At 46.6% G+C, this 18,722-nt stretch overlaps 1 protein-coding gene across 3 annotated transcripts in view; it reads right to left on the bottom strand.

Annotated features, from left to right (window-relative positions):
- Positions 1-3,695: 3,695 nt before the first annotated feature.
- Positions 3,696-18,722, bottom strand: part of LOC135506989 (F-box/WD repeat-containing protein 7) — a 172,474-nt gene continuing 157,447 nt past the window's right edge. For all 3 annotated transcript variants that reach the window (XM_064926437.1, XM_064926438.1, XM_064926439.1), the window contains 4 exons: positions 12,809-12,990; positions 11,667-11,892; positions 9,827-10,037; positions 3,696-5,278 (listed from right to left, as the gene is read on the bottom strand). In XM_064926437.1, coding sequence (XP_064782509.1) covers positions 5,010-5,278; positions 9,827-10,037; positions 11,667-11,892; positions 12,809-12,990 — 888 coding nt within the window. In that variant the 3' untranslated portion in view covers positions 3,696-5,009. The remainder of the gene's footprint in view (positions 5,279-9,826; positions 10,038-11,666; positions 11,893-12,808; positions 12,991-18,722) is intronic.

Genomic DNA, 18,722 nt, shown 5'->3' with positions numbered 1-18,722 from the left:
GTACACTAGTGATGGAACTATCGCTGCAGGGCAGGATTACTGAACAAAAGGGACAAGAGGGAGGAGAGGGAGCAGGGATCCTCCTTCCTCCCCCTCCATCCCAACTCCTTTACATTAAACCCTTCATCTTTTCCCCCTCCGAACACAGACCTCACTCCCCCCATCGCTGTAAAAACAGTAGCACCCCTCCCCCCTACCTTTCCGCCAAACATTTCCAGCCCCATCTCTCTTATTGTATCAACCCTAGCTGGGTCTAGCGATGCATCCCAAATGCACCCCATTCCTTGCAGAGACCCATGAGCCCTGGTCAAAAGTAGTGCACTATAAAGGGATTAGGGTGCTATTTATCTCTCCTGCTTATTTTACCACCCCTGGCCAGCACGCCAGGCTAGGTTTTGTGTGAGTGGATGGGAATAGGATACATCCATCAATGGGCACTGGCTGCAATGCATATATGCAGAGTGAATTACAAGGCAGAGAAATGAATGCTGCCTGGGAGGTAGGAGAAGGGGGGGGGGAGGAATAGAAGGATTAATAGCTAATAACTTGAAGGAATAGAGCCGATTCATCACGTCCCAAAATGAAGTGCTTTAAGAGTGGCTGTCGATCTACATCAGAGTCTTGTAATGAAGCTACTGTATCTTTGCTATCCACTCAGAAACCTGTCGGCCGCAACTTCCATTGGTTGAAATGTACCTACAGGGAGCCTTTTCAGAATGACTTTTCGTTGCTCGTTACCTTTAACTATATATCCTGTCAGTAAAATGAGTGTAGAATGTATGAAACTTGTTCCAGTGCTGTTGCCGGTCTTATACATATAAATAGTGTTGTCTTGTCTTTATAGGTATGAAACTTTGAAGCCCAAACATCAAAAAAACCTTTAGAGATTCATATCAGGAAATATCACCAAATCTTACTAAATTGCACCCAGGCATATACAGTGGGGCAAAAAAGTATTTAGTCAGCCACCAATTGTGCAAGTTCTCCCACTTAAAAATATGAGAGAGGCCTGTAATTTTACTTAATACTTATTTTCCACCATAATTTGCAAGTAAATTCATTACAAATCCTACAATGTGATCTTCTGGATTCTTTTCCCTCATTTTGTCTGTCATAGTTGAAGTGTACCTATGACGAAAATTACAGGCCTCTCATCTTTTTAAGTGGGAGAACTTGCACAATTGGTGGCTGACTAAATACTTTTTTGCCCCACTGTAAGAGTGCATCTATTTTCTCCCCTGTGCCCAAATCATACCATTCTTAAAAAATAAATCCCAACCACAACCACAGTCTGTAAGCATCACAACAACTGGTGGAATGGGCATGAAGGGATACTTTACCTACAGTCTGTAAGCATCACAACGACTGCAGTCTCAGATGGAATAGGCATGAAGGGATAAACTTGTCGACAAGAGGGGATACTTTACCTACAGTCTTCATGCCTTTATAGGCAGTCATTGTAAAATAGGAATTTGTTCTTTAACCGACTTGCCTAGGTAAAAATAAAAAATGTATTTTTAGAGAGCCTTTTATACTGCAGCCTGAACAAGAAGAGGAGATATCACTAGCCAACATGCAGATGAGAAACCACAGCCTTAAAACTGGAAGTATCTGAATATACAGTGCAGGCGCATATTAGATGTCCATATTGGAACACAGTGAAGTTGAGAGGAGGTAGTTGATGTTCCCATAGGAATATATTAGTTTTATATGCGAACAGGTTCTAATGTGGAGGTCAAGTGTTGAATAGCAAAACGGGATACAGAATGAAACGAGTGATATAGGTGCGGTTAGGCGCTTCTGTCGTCACGGTAAATTAAATACTATGGAGACTTCCGACACCACAAGGAACACTGGCGCGGAGAAGAACCAAGCACCAGCACGCTACTTAACCGTGAATGCAGTTCCGTGAACCTCATTTGTTCAACATGCTAGTGTTCTCAAACTTGATCTCTTACATGTTATTGTGGTTACCGGGTTTAATTTGCGATGCGAATGTGTTGAAACATGCGCCAAAGACAAAGTATTTGAAAGTATTCCCCTCAGTAATGCAATAAACCGAAGACGCTTTATTGAACACATAACACAGTGAAAAACAGACAACTGAAATGCTTGAAACGAAGAAAAAAAAAACCCGAAAAAAAAAACGCACATTTTATTGCACTTAAGTTATAAGAAAATAAAAATTCTAAGTTGAATCAAACAAATACACAATCCCTTTCAGGTTTTTTTTCTCTGTCCGTTTTCTTTTTGCCAGGCAGTTACATGAATGAACTGAAAAAATAAAAACACCTGCGGCATCTGATTTCTCAAACCAGATCATAAATTAAAACATTAAAAAATAAAACGAGAGAGGAGAAAGAACAAGATTGTTTTTTTTTAATATACAGTGTTAAACCACTTTCACAGTTCTGCTTGAGTTGTGTGTGTGACTCCTTTCTTGGGAGATTGAGTTTAACTAATTGTTTTGGCTACAATGTTCTGTTCTGTTCACTTGAAGCCAGGTTGCCTGAAGGTACTTTTTCCATTCACAAACCATTAGACTGCTAACTGCTATGCGAGCTAGCTAGCGCTGAACAGTTTGACTGTAACGTGTAATATGTCATATTCATAACACTAAGACTGTCCTGCCTTCTACTGTAGTTGTCAGTTCGCACCCATTCATCAATGTTGCTTCATACATTTGAATGGAAACAAATCACATATGGATGGACAGTTCTTTCTTTCATTCACTCATTTAAAAAAAAAATCTGCTATTTTCTTTTTTCTCTTTGCCAGTCCACACAGCATCTAGACAGTTCCCCACAGAACAGGCTGAAAGCGCTTTGTCCCAAGGAATGTGTTAACAATTTGCCCAAAAACATGCACACACACGCGCACACACACACACACACACACACACACACACACACACACACACACACACACACACACACACACACACTACACACACACACACACACACACACACACACACACACACACACACACACACACACACACACACACACACACACACACACACACACACACACACACACACACACACACACACACACACACACACACACACACACACACACACACACACACACACACACACACACACACACACACACACACACACACACACACACACACACACACACACACACACACACACACACACACACACACACACACACACACACACACACACACACACACACACACACACACACACACACACACACACACACACACACACACACACACACACACACACACACACACACACACACACACACACACACACACACACACACACACACACACACACACACACACACACACACACACACACACACACACACACACACACACACACACACACACACACACACACACACACACACACACACACACACACACACACACACACACACACACACACACACACACACACACACACACACACATTACACCCTATCGTTTCCTCTACACAGGCAAACCTGTCTTTGTCCAACTCTCTCTCCTCTCAGCCTTGCTGAGGCATGTTTGGCTCAAGTTTCAGTGGCAGAATCAAAACCACAAAACTACGGTTGTTATTGTCATGTTTCCCTCTCTCTCTCTCTCTCTCTTTTGTGTGTCGTCTGTTTAAAACATTAGAAGAGTCCATTTTGGAATTTAGTCTGGGACTAAAACGTCACAGCGAGTAAAAGTTCCATCTTTATTTCAGTTTTATCTAGCAGCATAAATACAGTTTACCCACTGGGAAAACAGTACTGGGAAGGAGGGAGGACGCTATTCCACACGAAGCGCTCCGAGAAGAGAACCCCAACCTCCCTTCCCCCCCCACGTAAGAACCAGCATTGAGGAACCAACCCAGCCAGACTCGTTGAAAAACACAGGACAGCATCGTGCCTAAATCTGGAGACTTAACGTCTCCAGACTTCAGCTATGAAGAAGAAAAGAAGAATGTAAAGAACAACCCAAACAGAAAATAAAACGTGGTGAGTTAAAAGCAAAGAAGTGAGTGGAACAGGTTAATACTGGGACTTGTTGCTGTTGGCAACAACAGCCAACCAAAAAACAAACAAACAAAAATCCTCGTCTTTGAACTGATTGAAAGAACATAGCTACAAAAGGAACGCAAATTCACAGTTGTATGTGTGCTCCTCTGTGTTTTTTGAAGAAATCAAACCCTGGAACTAAAAGAACAATAAGACTGGAACAAACAGAGAACAGGATTTTGGGCCTGATGTTATAGGCTCATACCTGGTTTGGGGACCAATCAGATTCTTGGCATGTCGTTTCTTATTCTCTCCCCGACGACAAGAACCTCCTTACTTAGCTAATATTGTGTGTCTGTGTGTTCTATTAAAAACCTTTTCCCAATTCACTTAAATTTTCTCAGAAGAGAATTTGATGTTTCCCTGTGTCTTTGCCTTGTGTACTGTATACAGTGTTGTTCTTCTATTAAATAGTCGGTTGGCGCTTTATGTGGGGGATAAAAAATGATATATCTTTATACATCTGAACAAATGCTTGCGTCAGGCTTGAGTGAACAAGTCTCTGTTTTGCGAAGAAGCTGCTTCTAAAGCCGCAGAGTTATTTCTTCAAGAGTTCCTGTCTTTCTTCTCTTCCTCCTTTACTGGACGAGTCCGTTCCTCCCCCTCTTCTTCCCAGCCTACCGCAGAAGTGCGGGCGAGCCACACCCCTGTTTCAAGCCACACCCATTTCCACCCCACCCCTTCTGATTCGGACTCCACCCCCTTAAGGTGGGAGGGGTAACAAGCACGGGTGCCGGCCGGTGAGGTTGGCGACTGTGGCTTTGTCAGAAACGGCCACCGACGGGGGGAGGGGAGAGGTAAGGAGGGGGCGGTGGTAGCGTTGAGGGTGGGGCTGTTTCTGAGTGTGGGAGTGAAGAGTTTAGGGCACGTTCACCCTCGATGTTGAGCCATCTCATCCTCGTCTCCCTTTAACCCTCCTCACTTGTCCCCGTCTCGACCATTTCCCCTCCTCTCCTCTCACTTCATGTCCACGTCAAAGTCTAGCACCAGTAGTTTTGTCTCCTCGGTGCCGTTGCGGCTTCCCACGGCACACACCAGCTTGGTGTTGGAGGCGCGGATACGCCACACCACCCCGCCGCTGCCGCCGCTCTCCAGCGTCACCAGGTTGCGGATGAACTCGCCCGTCTTCAGGTCCCACAGCTTCACCGTGCCGTCGTCCGAGCTGGTGATGACAAAGTTCTTGTTGAACTGCAGGCACGTCACGGCGCTCTGGTGCTTGTGGGGACCTGGTGGTGGAGAGGGGGAGAGAGAGAGAGGAGAGGGGGAGAGAGAGAGAGAGGAGGGGGAGAGAGAGAGAGGAGGGGCAGAGAGAGAGAGGAGAGGGAGAGAGAGAGAGGAGGGGGAGAAGAGTGAGCGAATGTGTGAAAGAGATAAATAGCTAGTTTCTCCTTTTCACTGTAGTGTCCCTTTAACGTCTACTTCACCAGAGTCAGATGAACTCAGATACCATTTTTGTGTCTCTAAAGTTGCTAACTAGCATTAGCGCAATTACTTGAAGTTGATGCGACTTCCATCAATTGCGCAAACGCTAGTTAGCATTGGGTCGCAAAACTACCTCTAACTTCCTTCATACTGGACACAGAAACATAAAATAAAAATCAATGAGTTCATCCGAAAGTAGATGAAGGGCCCCGTTGCCAAAATCCCGCAATAACCCTTCAAGAACGTAGAGAGAGGCAGAGAGTTCGATAGACTCAACAAGTGAGGGGAAAAAAGGAAACCAACAAAGAGAAAAGGCGTGATAGAAAGAGATCATTGGTTGCGAGGTGATTGGTGGAAGACCTGGTAAACCTGGTAGAGATGGTAAACACTACACTGTTTATTTCTGGAGAGTGTTAAGGCAGGGGAACGAGGCACCCTGCCTTGTCCTCGTCTGCCATGGAAAATCCTGGGCTAGTAGAGGAGAGGAGCCCAGGGCATAGAGCTGTCACCATCTACAGCTGCTGACTAGCTCTACTGACTGCAGCCTGTTGGCACTACAGCGGTGTGTGTGGTGTGTGTGGCAGCTGGCAGGAACACCCATTTGGTGTGTAGAATGTGGTGTCTGTGACTGTTGCCTCCTCTTTCGACGAGATGCCCCTGTGTGTGTGTGTGTGTGTGTGTGTGTGAATGACTAATATTCCCTAAAGAAATTCAGATGATAAATCCCCCACATTTGCTCTAGTTTACACTAAAACAAACACAGAATCACAGTTTCAGAGATGTGGCTGGCAACATTAAAATACCTTCTCGCAGTTATTCCACAAAACTCTAAACAGTGAGGACTAATCCGGATGAAATCTCTAATATGATGAACTACAGTCCACAATGAAATGTGTTCATTATGAATGCAAAATCAGTCATTGTATGAAGTACACTAGGAATTGTGTTCCTTAGCCTACCAACAGATCTCATTTGAACAGTGCTCCCAGTAGCAGAAAGCAGTGTAAACTCTCATCCTCTCCCTTCGTCTGTCTAGTGTTTTCAAAGGGCTAGACATTTTGCACTGTGCCTTTCTCACAAAGATTTGACAACGTACCCAGCCAACCCCCCCACATATCACTCTCTTTCACCATCCCCCTCCCCCTCCCTCTCCATTTCAATTTCCACAACAAATCAGCTGTCTACATCGTTACCTATCCTCCCAGCTTAAGTACCTCATCTGTGGCTGCCAGTGAGTTGCCTGTTAGGCTTTTGTCTTATCTAAATGCCCTAATGAATGAATGGCAGAAATTGCCCATTGACCCAATTACATGACCTACATAATCCCTGCACCGCATCCCCTCCATGCCCTCTTGGCCGAGCGTCACGCTCCCCGTTGTCATGCCCCTCATGGGCCAGCCTCCCTGACAAGACAGGACCTGGGCCACGCTCGCCGACAAGACCCCATCCACCTTTCTTCATACCTCTTCATCCTCCTCTCAATTCAATTCCATTTCAATGTAAGGGGCTTTATTGGCATGGGGAACGCATGTTACATTGCCAAAGCAAGTGAAACAGATAACAAAAATGAACACACAAAATTTCCAAAAGAATAAAGACATTTCAAATGTCATTATGTCTATATACAGTGTTGTAATGATGTGCAAATAGTTCAACTACAAAAGGAAAAATAAATAAATATAGCTTGTATTTGTTCTTCACTGGTTGCCCTTTTCGTGTGGCAACAGGTCACAAATCTTGCTGCTGTGATGGCACACTGTGGTACTTCACCTAGTAGATATGGGAGTTTATCAAAATTGGGTTTGTTTTCAAAGTCTTTGTGGGTCTGTGTAATCTGAGGGAAAAATATGTTTCTAATATGGTCATACATTTGGCAGGTGGTTAGGAAGTGCAGCTCAGTTTCCACCTCATTTTGTGGACAGGTCTGCCTTCAGTGGCCTTTCTCAATAGCAAGGCTATGCTCACTGAGTCTGTACATAATCAAATATTTCTTTAAATTTGTCGTCAGTCACAGTGGTCAGGTATTCTGCCACTGTGTCGTCTCTGATTAGGGACAAATACCATTATAGTCCTCAAAGTTATTTTGTAAATTCTTTCCAATTTGCAAAGTAATTATCTTTTTGTTTTCTCATGATTTGGTTGGGTCTACTTGTTTTGCTGTCCTGGGGCTCTGTGGGGTGTGTTTGTGAACAGAGCTCCAGGACAAGCTTGCTTAGGGGGCTCTTCTCCAGGTTTATTTCTCTGTAGGTGATGGCTTTGTTATGTAAGGTTTGGGAATCGCTTCCTTCTGGGGAGTTGTAGAATTGAACGGCTCTTTTCTGGATTTTAATTAGCGGGTATCTGCCTAATTCTGCTCTGCATGCATTATTTGGTGTTTTACGTGGTACACTGAGGATATTTTTATAGAATTCTGCATGCAGTCAAAATTTGGTGTTTGTCCCATTTTGTAAATTGTTGGTTGGTGAGCAGAACCCAGACATCACAACTATAAAGGGCAATGGGTTCTATAACTGATTCAAGTATTTTTTTAGCTCGATCCTAATTGGTATGTTGAATTATATGTTCCCTTTGATAGCATAGAATGCCTTTCTTGCCTTCTCTCTCATCCTCATGCAGGGCCATCACCTCTTCTCTCACAACCTCCCCTCTTCTCTCTCATCCTCATCACAACCTCTTCCTCACAACCTTCTTCTCTCTCATCCTCATGCAGGGCCATCACCTCTTCTCTCACAACCTCCCCTCTTCTCTCTCATCCTCATGCAGGGCCATCACCCCTTCTCTCACAACCTCCCCTCTTCTCTCTCATCCTCATGCAGGGCCATCACCTCCCCCTCTCATCCTCATCACAACCTCACAACCTCCCCCTTCCTCTTCTCTCTCATCCTCATGCAGGGCCATCACCTCTTCTTTCACCCCTTCTCTCACAACCTCCCCTCTTCTCTCTCATCCTCATGCAGGGCCATCACCTCTTCTTTCACCCCTCCTCTCACAACCTCCCCTCTTCTCTCTCATCCTCATGCAGGGCCATCACCTCTTCTTTCACCCCTCCCCTCTCACAAGGGCCATCACCTCTTCTCTCCTCCCCTCTTCTCTCTCATCCTCATGCAGGGCCATCACCTCTTCTCTCACAACCTCCCCTCTTCTCTCTCATCCTCATGCAGGGCCATCACCTCTTCTTTCACCCCTTCTCTCACAACCTCCCCTCTTCTCTCTCATCCTCATGCAGGGCCATCACCCCTTCTCTCACAACCTCCCCTCTTCTCTCATCCTCATGCAGGGCCATCACCCCTTCTCTCACAACCTCCCCTCTTCTCTCTCATCCTCATGCAGGGCCATCACAACCTCCCCTCTTCTCTCTCATCCTCATGCAGGGCCATCACCCTTCTCTCACAACCTCCCTCTCTTCTCTCTCATTCTAAAACAGGGCCATCACCTCTTCGTCACCCCTTATCTCATTCCCCTTTGTTCATTCTAAAAAGGGATATCTATTCCCTTTGAGGGGACACATGTGAGTTGTAGTTCCATGGGAATCGTTGGGATTGTAGTTCACTAATAAGGCCATTTGGGGGGGAAATTAGCACTGGCAGAAAACAGTTCAGCTGCACAGTAAGGGTTTCTCCATTTCTCCCCATTCAAGGTAAATGTACTTAGTGCTAATGGCTGAGAGAACTGTTACACTAACATCCTGAGCCAGGGAAATGATCCCTATCTGGAGAGTGGCTGGCTGGCTGGCCCACAATGTGTTGGCTCTGTTTGGCCATGCACAGCCAAGCACATCATTGAGTGAATATCTCAGAGCAACAGCCTTTTGCTCGGGTCCAAAATTGGCCAATTCCAGACATTTTCCCCACTTACAGATAAAATGAGGTTGTAGAGTTGCTTGTGGTAGATGGGAGTTTGAAGGCAGTTTCCCCCCATACAATGTAAAGCATTTTGAGAGTCAAGAACGCACTATATAAGTCATATCAAATCAACCAATCAATCAAACAAACATGGTTGTATTTACAAACCACCAAACGGAAGAAAACGGGCTGAAACAGGAAGGGACAACCTGAACTTGTCCAATGAGAAACACCCGTTTTCGTTTTCCATTGCAAAGCGTTTTTTAATGAATTTTACAACCCTTTTTAATGAATTTTACAACCCTGTTCCAACGAGGGCGTTGACTGCAGGCACCGTGTGTCTGCAACAGACGTCTTGCAACGTCTGCAGGCACTACGTGTGTCTGTGGGAAGGACGAAGACTCACCTTGCAACGTCTCCAGGCACTACGTGTGTCTGTGGGAAGGACGAAGACTCACCTTGCAACGTCTCCAGGCACTACGTGTGTCTGTGGGAAGGACGAAGACTCACCTTGCAACGTCTGCAGGCACTGTCCCGTCTTGATGTCCCAGATCTTGACGGTGGAGTCGGCGTTGCCCGAGACCAGGATGTTGTCTTTGAGCTCCATGCCGCTGGTGAGGGACTGGTGACCTGTCAGAGTGTGGATGCAGTTACCCGTCTCCACATCCCACACCCGGATAGACGTGTCCAGGCTACCACTCACCACGTGGATCCCATCAAACTGGAGGGGTGGAAGGATGATCCAGTTATTGCGATTCATTCCGTTTGACACCAACAGATTCCAGTCATTTCTATTCTAGCATGGAATCAATCAATAGAATGTATTCATGAAGCCCTTTTTCCATCAGCAGTTATCAGAGAGACTTTACAGTACCCTGGGACAGAACCCAAGGAGCAAACCAAACGACGGAGGAAAGAGGAGGATCCAGTTATAAATTACAATAAAATGTTGTGGAAAATAATGAATTCCACATTGGAATTCAGATCAGATGTGTCTGATGAATCCATCGAATCGGAGTCAAATAAGGCTTTTCTAGATAATATTCAATTCATTAGCATTCATATAATAATATCACACTAATTGATTAGATCTAATTAATAGTACAGATTTGTACAGCTTTTTCAAAGTCAGTGTCACATATAGTGTATAGAGTGGAGGGCATCTGTCCATCTGAACAGTACACCTCTCTCTCCTATTCCCTATTCAGATGAACTACCTTTGAGCCTGGTCTAAAGCAGTGCACTATAAAGGGAGAAGGGAGCCATTTGGGATGCAAGCCTCTCTCTCTGAAGGTGATAGTTGTGGCTCTAAACTGCTCCGTCATCACACAGAGAGCGAGAGAGAGAGATGTAAAGGGAGAGGACATCTTTGAGGACACGAGGCAGAGGAATCCATTAACCTTCTAACACTACTACTGCTGTGTGTGTGTGTGTGTGTGTGTGTGTGTGTGTGTGTGTGTGTGTGTGTGTGTGTGTGTGTGTGTGAGACCCAGACTCACACCAATGTTCTGTTTATATAATGTTACTGCCACGTAGAAAGAGAAGGAGTTGAGAAAAACCCATCGTACTGCTGCTCTGCTGCCTTGGATACAACAGACAGAGGGACTATTTTGTTGCGGCTCTTTCCCAACCAGTGTGGTTCACATGGCAACCACCTTATCATATTGTGGAATGGCGGTTCAAGGCACCAACTGGAAACACTGTTTTAAAGGGCTCTGGGTTCTCTAAGTCCTCCGAGGTCTATCGTTCTTGTTTTATGGACGCGTTAGGCACTGTATGAACCAGATGGCACCCTGTTGTACACTTTCAAAAGAGATTATTATCATTTACACCGAACTGTACAGTGGATATATGAAGGGATTTGATTTGAGTAGAGGACTTCTATGGCGGCGTGTTAAATGGATTCGTTTCGTGTTTTATTCCTAGAGGGCTGCCAAATAGTAGGACATAAAAGGAATGTCGTTGGGGGGGGGTGCTCTTTGATGAGAAGGGCTTGATTTTGCACAGTTTAAATGCACAGTTTAAATACACGGTTCAGTTCGAGGACTGAAGATTAAAATCCAATAGACTAAGTCACTATACAAATCTTCAGACATTAATCACATGATGGACTCTGGTGCGTATGAGTGTTAGTGAGCGTGTGCGGCAGGTAGCCTAGCGGTTAAGAGCGTTGGGCCAGTAACTGAAAGGATGCTGGTTCAATTCCCAGAGCCAACTAGGTGAAACATATGCCGATGTGGCCCTTGAGCAAGGCACTTAACCCTAATTGCTCCTATAAGTGGCTCTGGATAAGAGCGTCTGCTAGATGACTCAAATGTAAATAAATAGGAGACGGCGCGTGTACACAGACCTGTAGTGAGTAGACTCTGTTGGTGTGGCCCTGCAGCGTGTGGAGGCAGGTCTCAGTCTCGGGGTCCCAGACCTTGACCATGAAGTCGTAGGCCCCGCTGACCACCCTGCGGCCGTCGTACTGGACGCAGCGCACCGCCGCCACGTGGCCCATGAGGACGTGTAAACACTGGCCCGTCTCCACGTTCCACACGCGCAGCGTGGCGTCGCGAGAACCACTCACCACCCTGGGAGAAGAAAGAGGAGACGGATTGACGACACATTCAAAATACTACTTTATTCTTGCAGGACTTCATCAAATCTAAAGCAGGCTGAATGTCTGAGAATTACAGGCAGAGTGTTTTTGGCTCAAATCCACTGGTGATTACCACAGTTTGTGTGACAGTTTTGGTGGGAATCTTGACAAACAAAATGGTGTTTTTGCCAGGACCTTGCAGACACGTATCCATCATGTTCGTGATTTACTGGCAGTAAATTCAATAGGTTGACCTCTAGCCCTCATTCCCATGATGACAGTTGATGAAAGCAAAACAGGAAATACATAAATCAGATTGGAGCCTTCTCATTCTCCTTCTCAAGGCCATCGTCATGCTGGTACATGAACGTACACAAAACCCCCAGGACACAATACCCACCCCTCCTAAACCCGCAACCCCTCCGGCACAGAAAGCGGAAAAACAGGTTCATAAAGAATAGGGAGGCGTACACCATAAGTTACTAAACGGTTCCGGCATCCAGCACTGACAAAGATGGAAATCACCGTTCTTCCACTGTTAAGCCCTGCAGCCGCCAGAAGCCCTTCACTTCCTCTGAGTGAGTAATCTAAATGGTACACAAAACCTCATCGGCCCCGAGGCAGGAAGAGCACTGGAGAGGAGTAGCAGGCGGATCACTTCGACAGCCACTTTGGTTCTATTCACGGTTCTATTCAGTCCCTATGAGACCCTAAGTACACTTCATGAGGCACACATTGGCATGTTGTAGAGTTCCACTGATGTGTTCTTTAACTGCCTGGTATGCTTGTAATACATGCTGTTTTGACACCAGGAATAGAATCGAGTATGTTTGTCAGCTCGTGTCGGACAACTACTGGTCCATTTGAAAGCTCACAACCGGTTGGGTAAACAGTCAGTCAGTACATACGTTTTCTCGTGCAGGTGCATACAGCGCACCGTTGAGGTATGCCCGTACAGGGTGTGGATACAGTCGCCCGTCTCCGCGTTCCAGACCTTGAGCGTCCGGTCGGTGGAGCCGCTGATGATGATGTTGTCCCTCATCTGGGACGACCACACGCCCCCCGTGTGGCCCACCAACGTCCTCAGACACTGCAGAGAGACCGGAGAGAGAAGATGTCTCAGTCTGGATGCTTCACAATGACAAAGAGAAAACACACCTCATTATGCATACTCCACACTATGACATATTAACATCTCTTACGAGTTTGGAAGAAATTAAAGAAAATCATTTCGCTCAAGTTTGAGATTGACCCTTCCGATGATTGGATGGAAGTCCAGTTGAAGACAGGATGGGATACCAGGCTGAGATCACGTTCCATTCAGAAGGTATAACAAAGTGAATTTAAATTGATCTGACCTTTCCTAAAAACCTCTAGTCAAGTCAATCCACATGTAACTGCAGCACAGGGGGGATAAAATGTATTATATTGACCTTTCCTCCATCTAAGGGAATTGCTTTATACTCATCTACAGTTGAATGAGGAGCCATTTCCTTCTGTTGTTCCAAGAAGATGGAAGTCCTGGGGTTCAAATACTTTCTCTGGGCTTTATTGGGCTTTGCTGGTGCAATCTAACCAACACATTAGCTGGAAACATGCAAAACCCGACCATCTGACACGCCAGGCAGACTCGAGCAACCACTAAGTATTTGAAAGATTTCAAATAGTATTTGAACCCAGGTCTGGAGTACAGGTGGTGACAAAGCCTTCGCAAAAAAAAATAAAAAGACCCATTCTTCCTAATTTGCAAAGCTAGATTAGCTATTGATTACAGTACAGTGATTAAAGAAATCTTTCCAATCTATTCTTTTCAATTTGTAATGGCCTCCATAGACATTATCCCCCTAAACGTAATTATCCCTCGAATTGAATTAGATTTTTTGGGATGGTAAACCGGAGGAACCAGTCTGTTCCGGGGGCGTTATGATCCGCGCCGGGACGTGTCGCGGAGGGTGTAAAACACGTGACCTCCTGACTGAAGCCGATAAAGTGGTGGGCGTCCAGCGACCGTCAAGGCAAGGCGGGGGCAGGGTGAGGTGAGTGAGGAGGGTGTAACTGCAGTCTCTCTCTCACTCTCCATCCACCTCCCTTGCTCTCCTGTGATAAACAGGGACGCTTCATTAACTTTGGGACGTAACCTTTTCTCGCCAATGTCACAAGCTATTTCTTTTATCCATCTAACTGCAGTCAGGCCTCCATTTGCTCAGCTTCATAACGGTTATATTGTGGGAAGAGGAGGGGGGTAATTAGTAATGGTTCCAAGCAGGATATAATGAGATGAAAGCTTCTGCTACGACTGAGTGAGTTGGTCACCATCTAACGGTCAAATAAATAGTGGCTAAAATACAGTGGAGTTTCTTGGCATGTTGTTCGTTCAGCTGTCCACATAGTACCAGGTTGTGGTCATGAATGCATTGAATGAGATCAATATTATATGTACACATCTTTTTGACTGCGTCACATCAAACCACTGTCCTGAGTCAAAGTACTCAACACACAGCAAGTCTGTTACCAGGGTGATGGATTCCCAAGCAAAACAAGCCCAGGGTTCTGACTTTCGGGTTCCAAGAACGTGGAAGCTTTCTCTCCTGCTCTCGGGTAGGCTCTCAGCCTACTTCAGAGTCAAGGAGGGAAGGACCCCTGGAAGTGGAGGCTTTGGTGTCTATTTATCTGCCTTTGTTGAACAAATATGAAGAGGCATCTCTCTGCGTCTCAGAGGAAGATTAGGCATTCTTCCTCGAGGGCCTGTTAGGGGCTGGTTTGAAGACCAAGGGTTTGATCAAGTGCTCTATTTTTGCATTACACTTCCTTCCTGAATCATTTGATCCTTGGCGTTAAAATGTTGGAAAAGTACCCTGTATTGCTCTTCCCCACAGTTATCTTTCAATTGGGGAGACCATTTTGTTTTTCTACTGTGCCTGCTGACAGTTGTTTCCTTCCCATAATGGTCACCTTTCCCATAGTATTCAGAACACAAAACAAACGGACAAAACCAGGTCGGCTGACTGACTGAGCGAGGATGCCAACAGACAGGTGATGCTAACTGGATGTAAAAGGCTAGCCCGCTAGCCCCGGGAGATAAACAAACAGGGTCTATTACAAGGCTACGAGAAAGCTGCACAGTGCAAAATAACAAGATGGTCACATATATACACGAGCCCAGGCAACGTTAGCGGGAAACTCAGACGAGGCCAGATTGCAGGCCTTGTTGTGTTTATCAGGCTCACAGCCCAGCAGAGGTCAGATGTAAGGAACCTTTATGCTGGAGAGGAATGTTTACAGAGGTGTTTTTCTTGCTGCCGCCTGCATTTGAACAGACCTGGTGGTTACCCAAGATCTCATTATGACTCAGAGGTACAGAGAGAGTGAGAGAGAGAGAGAGAGAGAGAGTGTGTGTGTGGGGGGGAGCAGTAGAGGGAGGGAGAGAATGAAAAAGAGAGATGTCCTTTCAAGGACAATGAGGGAGAGATAAAGTGAATAAACCAAGAGAACAAGGTTTTTTCCCAGCCCTGTGCAAATGGCCCCGTGACACACAGGAGAAGGGTGTAAACTCTACGTGATAAGACCTACACATGCATTCCTGGGTCTTGATGATACGGCCTCAGAAGTTTCTGTTTGACGGTCAACACAGACCTGGCGTTGATCCATGTTAGTCATGCTCTCAGCTGTGATTCCACATCTAGCTTGTGGTGACATGCCAGATCTGGATACGCCGATTAGTATGAACATAATAACATAGGCTAACAGTCTCTCACAACGACACACATGTCACAAAGATGAGACATAACCCCAACCAGAACAATCCATTTAGATTTCAATCAAATAAACATGGAATGTGTTGTTTCAGTTCAATAGATGTAGTTCTCACATACAAGGAGATCAATGGCCTCATTACGAGGCATACACTCAATAAGTTATGTCTGGAGCTCATCATGTTATCATCTGAGGTGAAGGTGACCCAGGAATACACAGCTAGTGTGTGTGTGTGTGTAGCATCTGGCATAACAGAAGATGCCTTTCCTCTCTGTAATAGAGGGAATCTGCCTGCCTGCCAGGCTGTTTGCCTGCCATTTCAGATCAGACTGACAGGCAGCGGAGTGTGTGTGACAGGCAGCAGAGTTGTCTGTTGACGGGCACAAGGACTTTTACTGCTCCAGCACACAGACAGACAGCCTTTGAAGCACTGGCTGCGTGTACAGTGTGTGTGTACCGTGTGTGGAGATCGAAGCTTGACAGCTCTCATTGAAAGCAAAGGACAGCAAAGACAAAGGTGCAGGCCTCAGACGGACTCAGCAGCCAGCACCATATTCCAGGACAACATCCGATCGCTAGGCTACTGCAGACAGGCAGGCAGACTGAGGAGGCTACTGAAGACAGGCAGGCAGACTGAGGAGGCTACTGAAGACAGGCAGGCAGACTGAGGAGGCTACTGAAGACAGGCAGGCAGACTGAGGAGGCTACTGAAGACAGGCAGGCAGACTGAGGAGGTGGCTACTGAAGACAGGCAGGCAGACTGAGGAGGCTACTGAAGACAGGCAGGCAGACTGAGGAGGCTACTGAAGACAGGCAGGCAGACTGAGGAGGCTACTGAAGACAGGCAGGCAGACTGAGGAGGCTACTGAAGACAGGCAGGCAGACTGAGGAGGCTACTGAAGACAGGCAGGCAGACTGAGGTGGCTACTGAAGACAGGCAGGCAGCAGGCTACTGAAGACAGGCAGGCAGACTGAGGAGGCTACTGAAGACAGGCAGGCAGGAGGCTACTGAAGACAGGCAGGCAGACTGAGGAGGCTACTGAAGACAGGCAGGCAGACTGAGGAGGCTACTGAAGACAGGCAGGCAGACAGCTACTGAAGACAGGCAGGCAGAGGAGGCTACTGAAGACAGGCAGGCAGACTGAGGAGGCTACTGAAGACAGGCAGGCAGACTGAGGCTACTGAAGACAGGCAGGGCTAGGCTGAAGACAGGCAGGCAGACTGAGGTGGCTACTGAAGACAGGCAGGCAGACTGAGGAGGCTACTGAAGACAGGCAGGCAGACTGAGGAGGCTACTGAAGACAGGCAGGCAGACTGAGGAGGCTACTGAAGACAGGCAGGCAGACTGAGGAGGCTACTGAAGACAGGCAGGCAGACTGAGGAGGCTACTGAAGACAGGCAGGGCTGAGGAGGCTACTGAAGAGGCAGGCAGACTGAGGAGGCTACTGAAGACAGGCAGGGAGGAGGCAGGACAGGCAGACTGAGGAGGCTACTGAAGACAGGCAGGCAGACTGAGGAGGCTACTGAAGAGGCTACTGCAGACAGGCAGGCAGACTGAGGAGGCTACTGAAGACAGGCAGGCAGACTGAGGAGGCTACTGAAGACAGGCAGGCAGACTGAGGAGGCTACTGAAGACAGGCAGGCAGACTGAGGAGGCTACTGAAGACAGGCAGGCAGACTGAGGAGGCTACTGAAGACAGGCAGGCAGACTGAGGAGGCTACTGAAGACAGGCAGGCTGAAGACAGGCAGGCAGACTGAGCAGACTGAGGAGGCTGAGGAGGCTACTGAAGACAGGCAGGCAGACTGAGGAGGCTACTGAAGACAGGCAGGCAGACTGAGGAGGCTACTGAAGACAGGCAGACTGAGGAAAACTAACAGGCAATTTAAAGTCTGGGGCTGCAGTAAACAAAATGCTAATATGTAAAAAAAAGAAGAATAAAGAAGAGCGTCAACAATGAAGCCAACCCGAAGCAGCTCTCCCTCTAAGACCGGACCATCATTTCACGGCATTGTGGTTTCTAGCCTCCGCTTCTTCAGTCTCAAAGCAAACGCTTTTAACAGAACTCCAATGGCGTCCTGTTATCTTACTTAACCGCAGAGCAATGCGGAATTCCAGGTTTGTGCTTCCCAAATGGCACCCTATGCCCTTTATCGTGCCCTACCCGGGGGGCCCTGGTCAAGAGTAGTGCGCGATAAAGGGCATAGGGTGCCATTCGGGACGCAAGCCAGTCTCTCAAGGAGATGAGTCAAGGAAGCGTTTGTAGAGTAATCTGCTGGTGCAATCATGTCTTGATTGCTCACAGTGGGGTGTCCTGAATCACTCCCATACTGTATGATAGTACTGACAGAGTGAGAGAGAAACCCCTCTGGTATCTAAAGGACAAGAATAACAATCCTAGTCTTAGATAATGATGGAATCTTTCATTGGCGACATGAAAGGCTAAATTCCAGCAGAAGATCCATTATCTGATCTGAAGAATGTCTGCAGTGACGCACGATGGAAATGAAATGGTAAATGTTGCTGGATGGGATACGCTGTACATGCGAGCCATGTCTAACAGGGAAAATCTATGGAGGACACAGCAGCACCAGACACGTGCCTTGTTCCATTTTGTTCCAAGTGATGTATCAATGCCAGGTGCTACTTTGAGAAATGCAACTGGGGGGCTGAACATGCCATACAAGGAATAGGAGGCCCATCACATTTGTTCTAAACAGTAGGCTTTGCACTGTGTTTGTTCTTTACATTAGAACATGTTCGGCAGAAAATTTCATTCACTTGACTACGCCCCTCTCTACCGGTCAGGGACAGAACCCTCGCCAAAAGTAGTGCACTATATACGGAATAGGGTGCCATTTTGGACACAAGCTTGGTCTAATCACTGAATCCAGTGGCTGGGATAACGAAGTCATATTCAGACTGCACATCCTTTTGGGACAGAGGAATTCAAAGCACTCGGGTTGTGACATTCCTGTCTGTGCCAGCTCATCTTTATCAAAATAAAAGCGTCCCCAAACCAAACAGAGAGCGCGTCCGGACCGAGACCTTGTGGGCCGCAGCTGAAGGA

Source organism: Oncorhynchus masou, chromosome 20 (genome assembly GCF_036934945.1).
Source record: "Oncorhynchus masou masou isolate Uvic2021 chromosome 20, UVic_Omas_1.1, whole genome shotgun sequence".
NCBI lineage: Eukaryota > Metazoa > Chordata > Actinopteri > Salmoniformes > Salmonidae > Oncorhynchus > Oncorhynchus masou.
The sequence above is the reverse complement of the archived record's forward strand: the minus strand, read 5'-3'. Positions and strand labels throughout refer to the sequence as shown.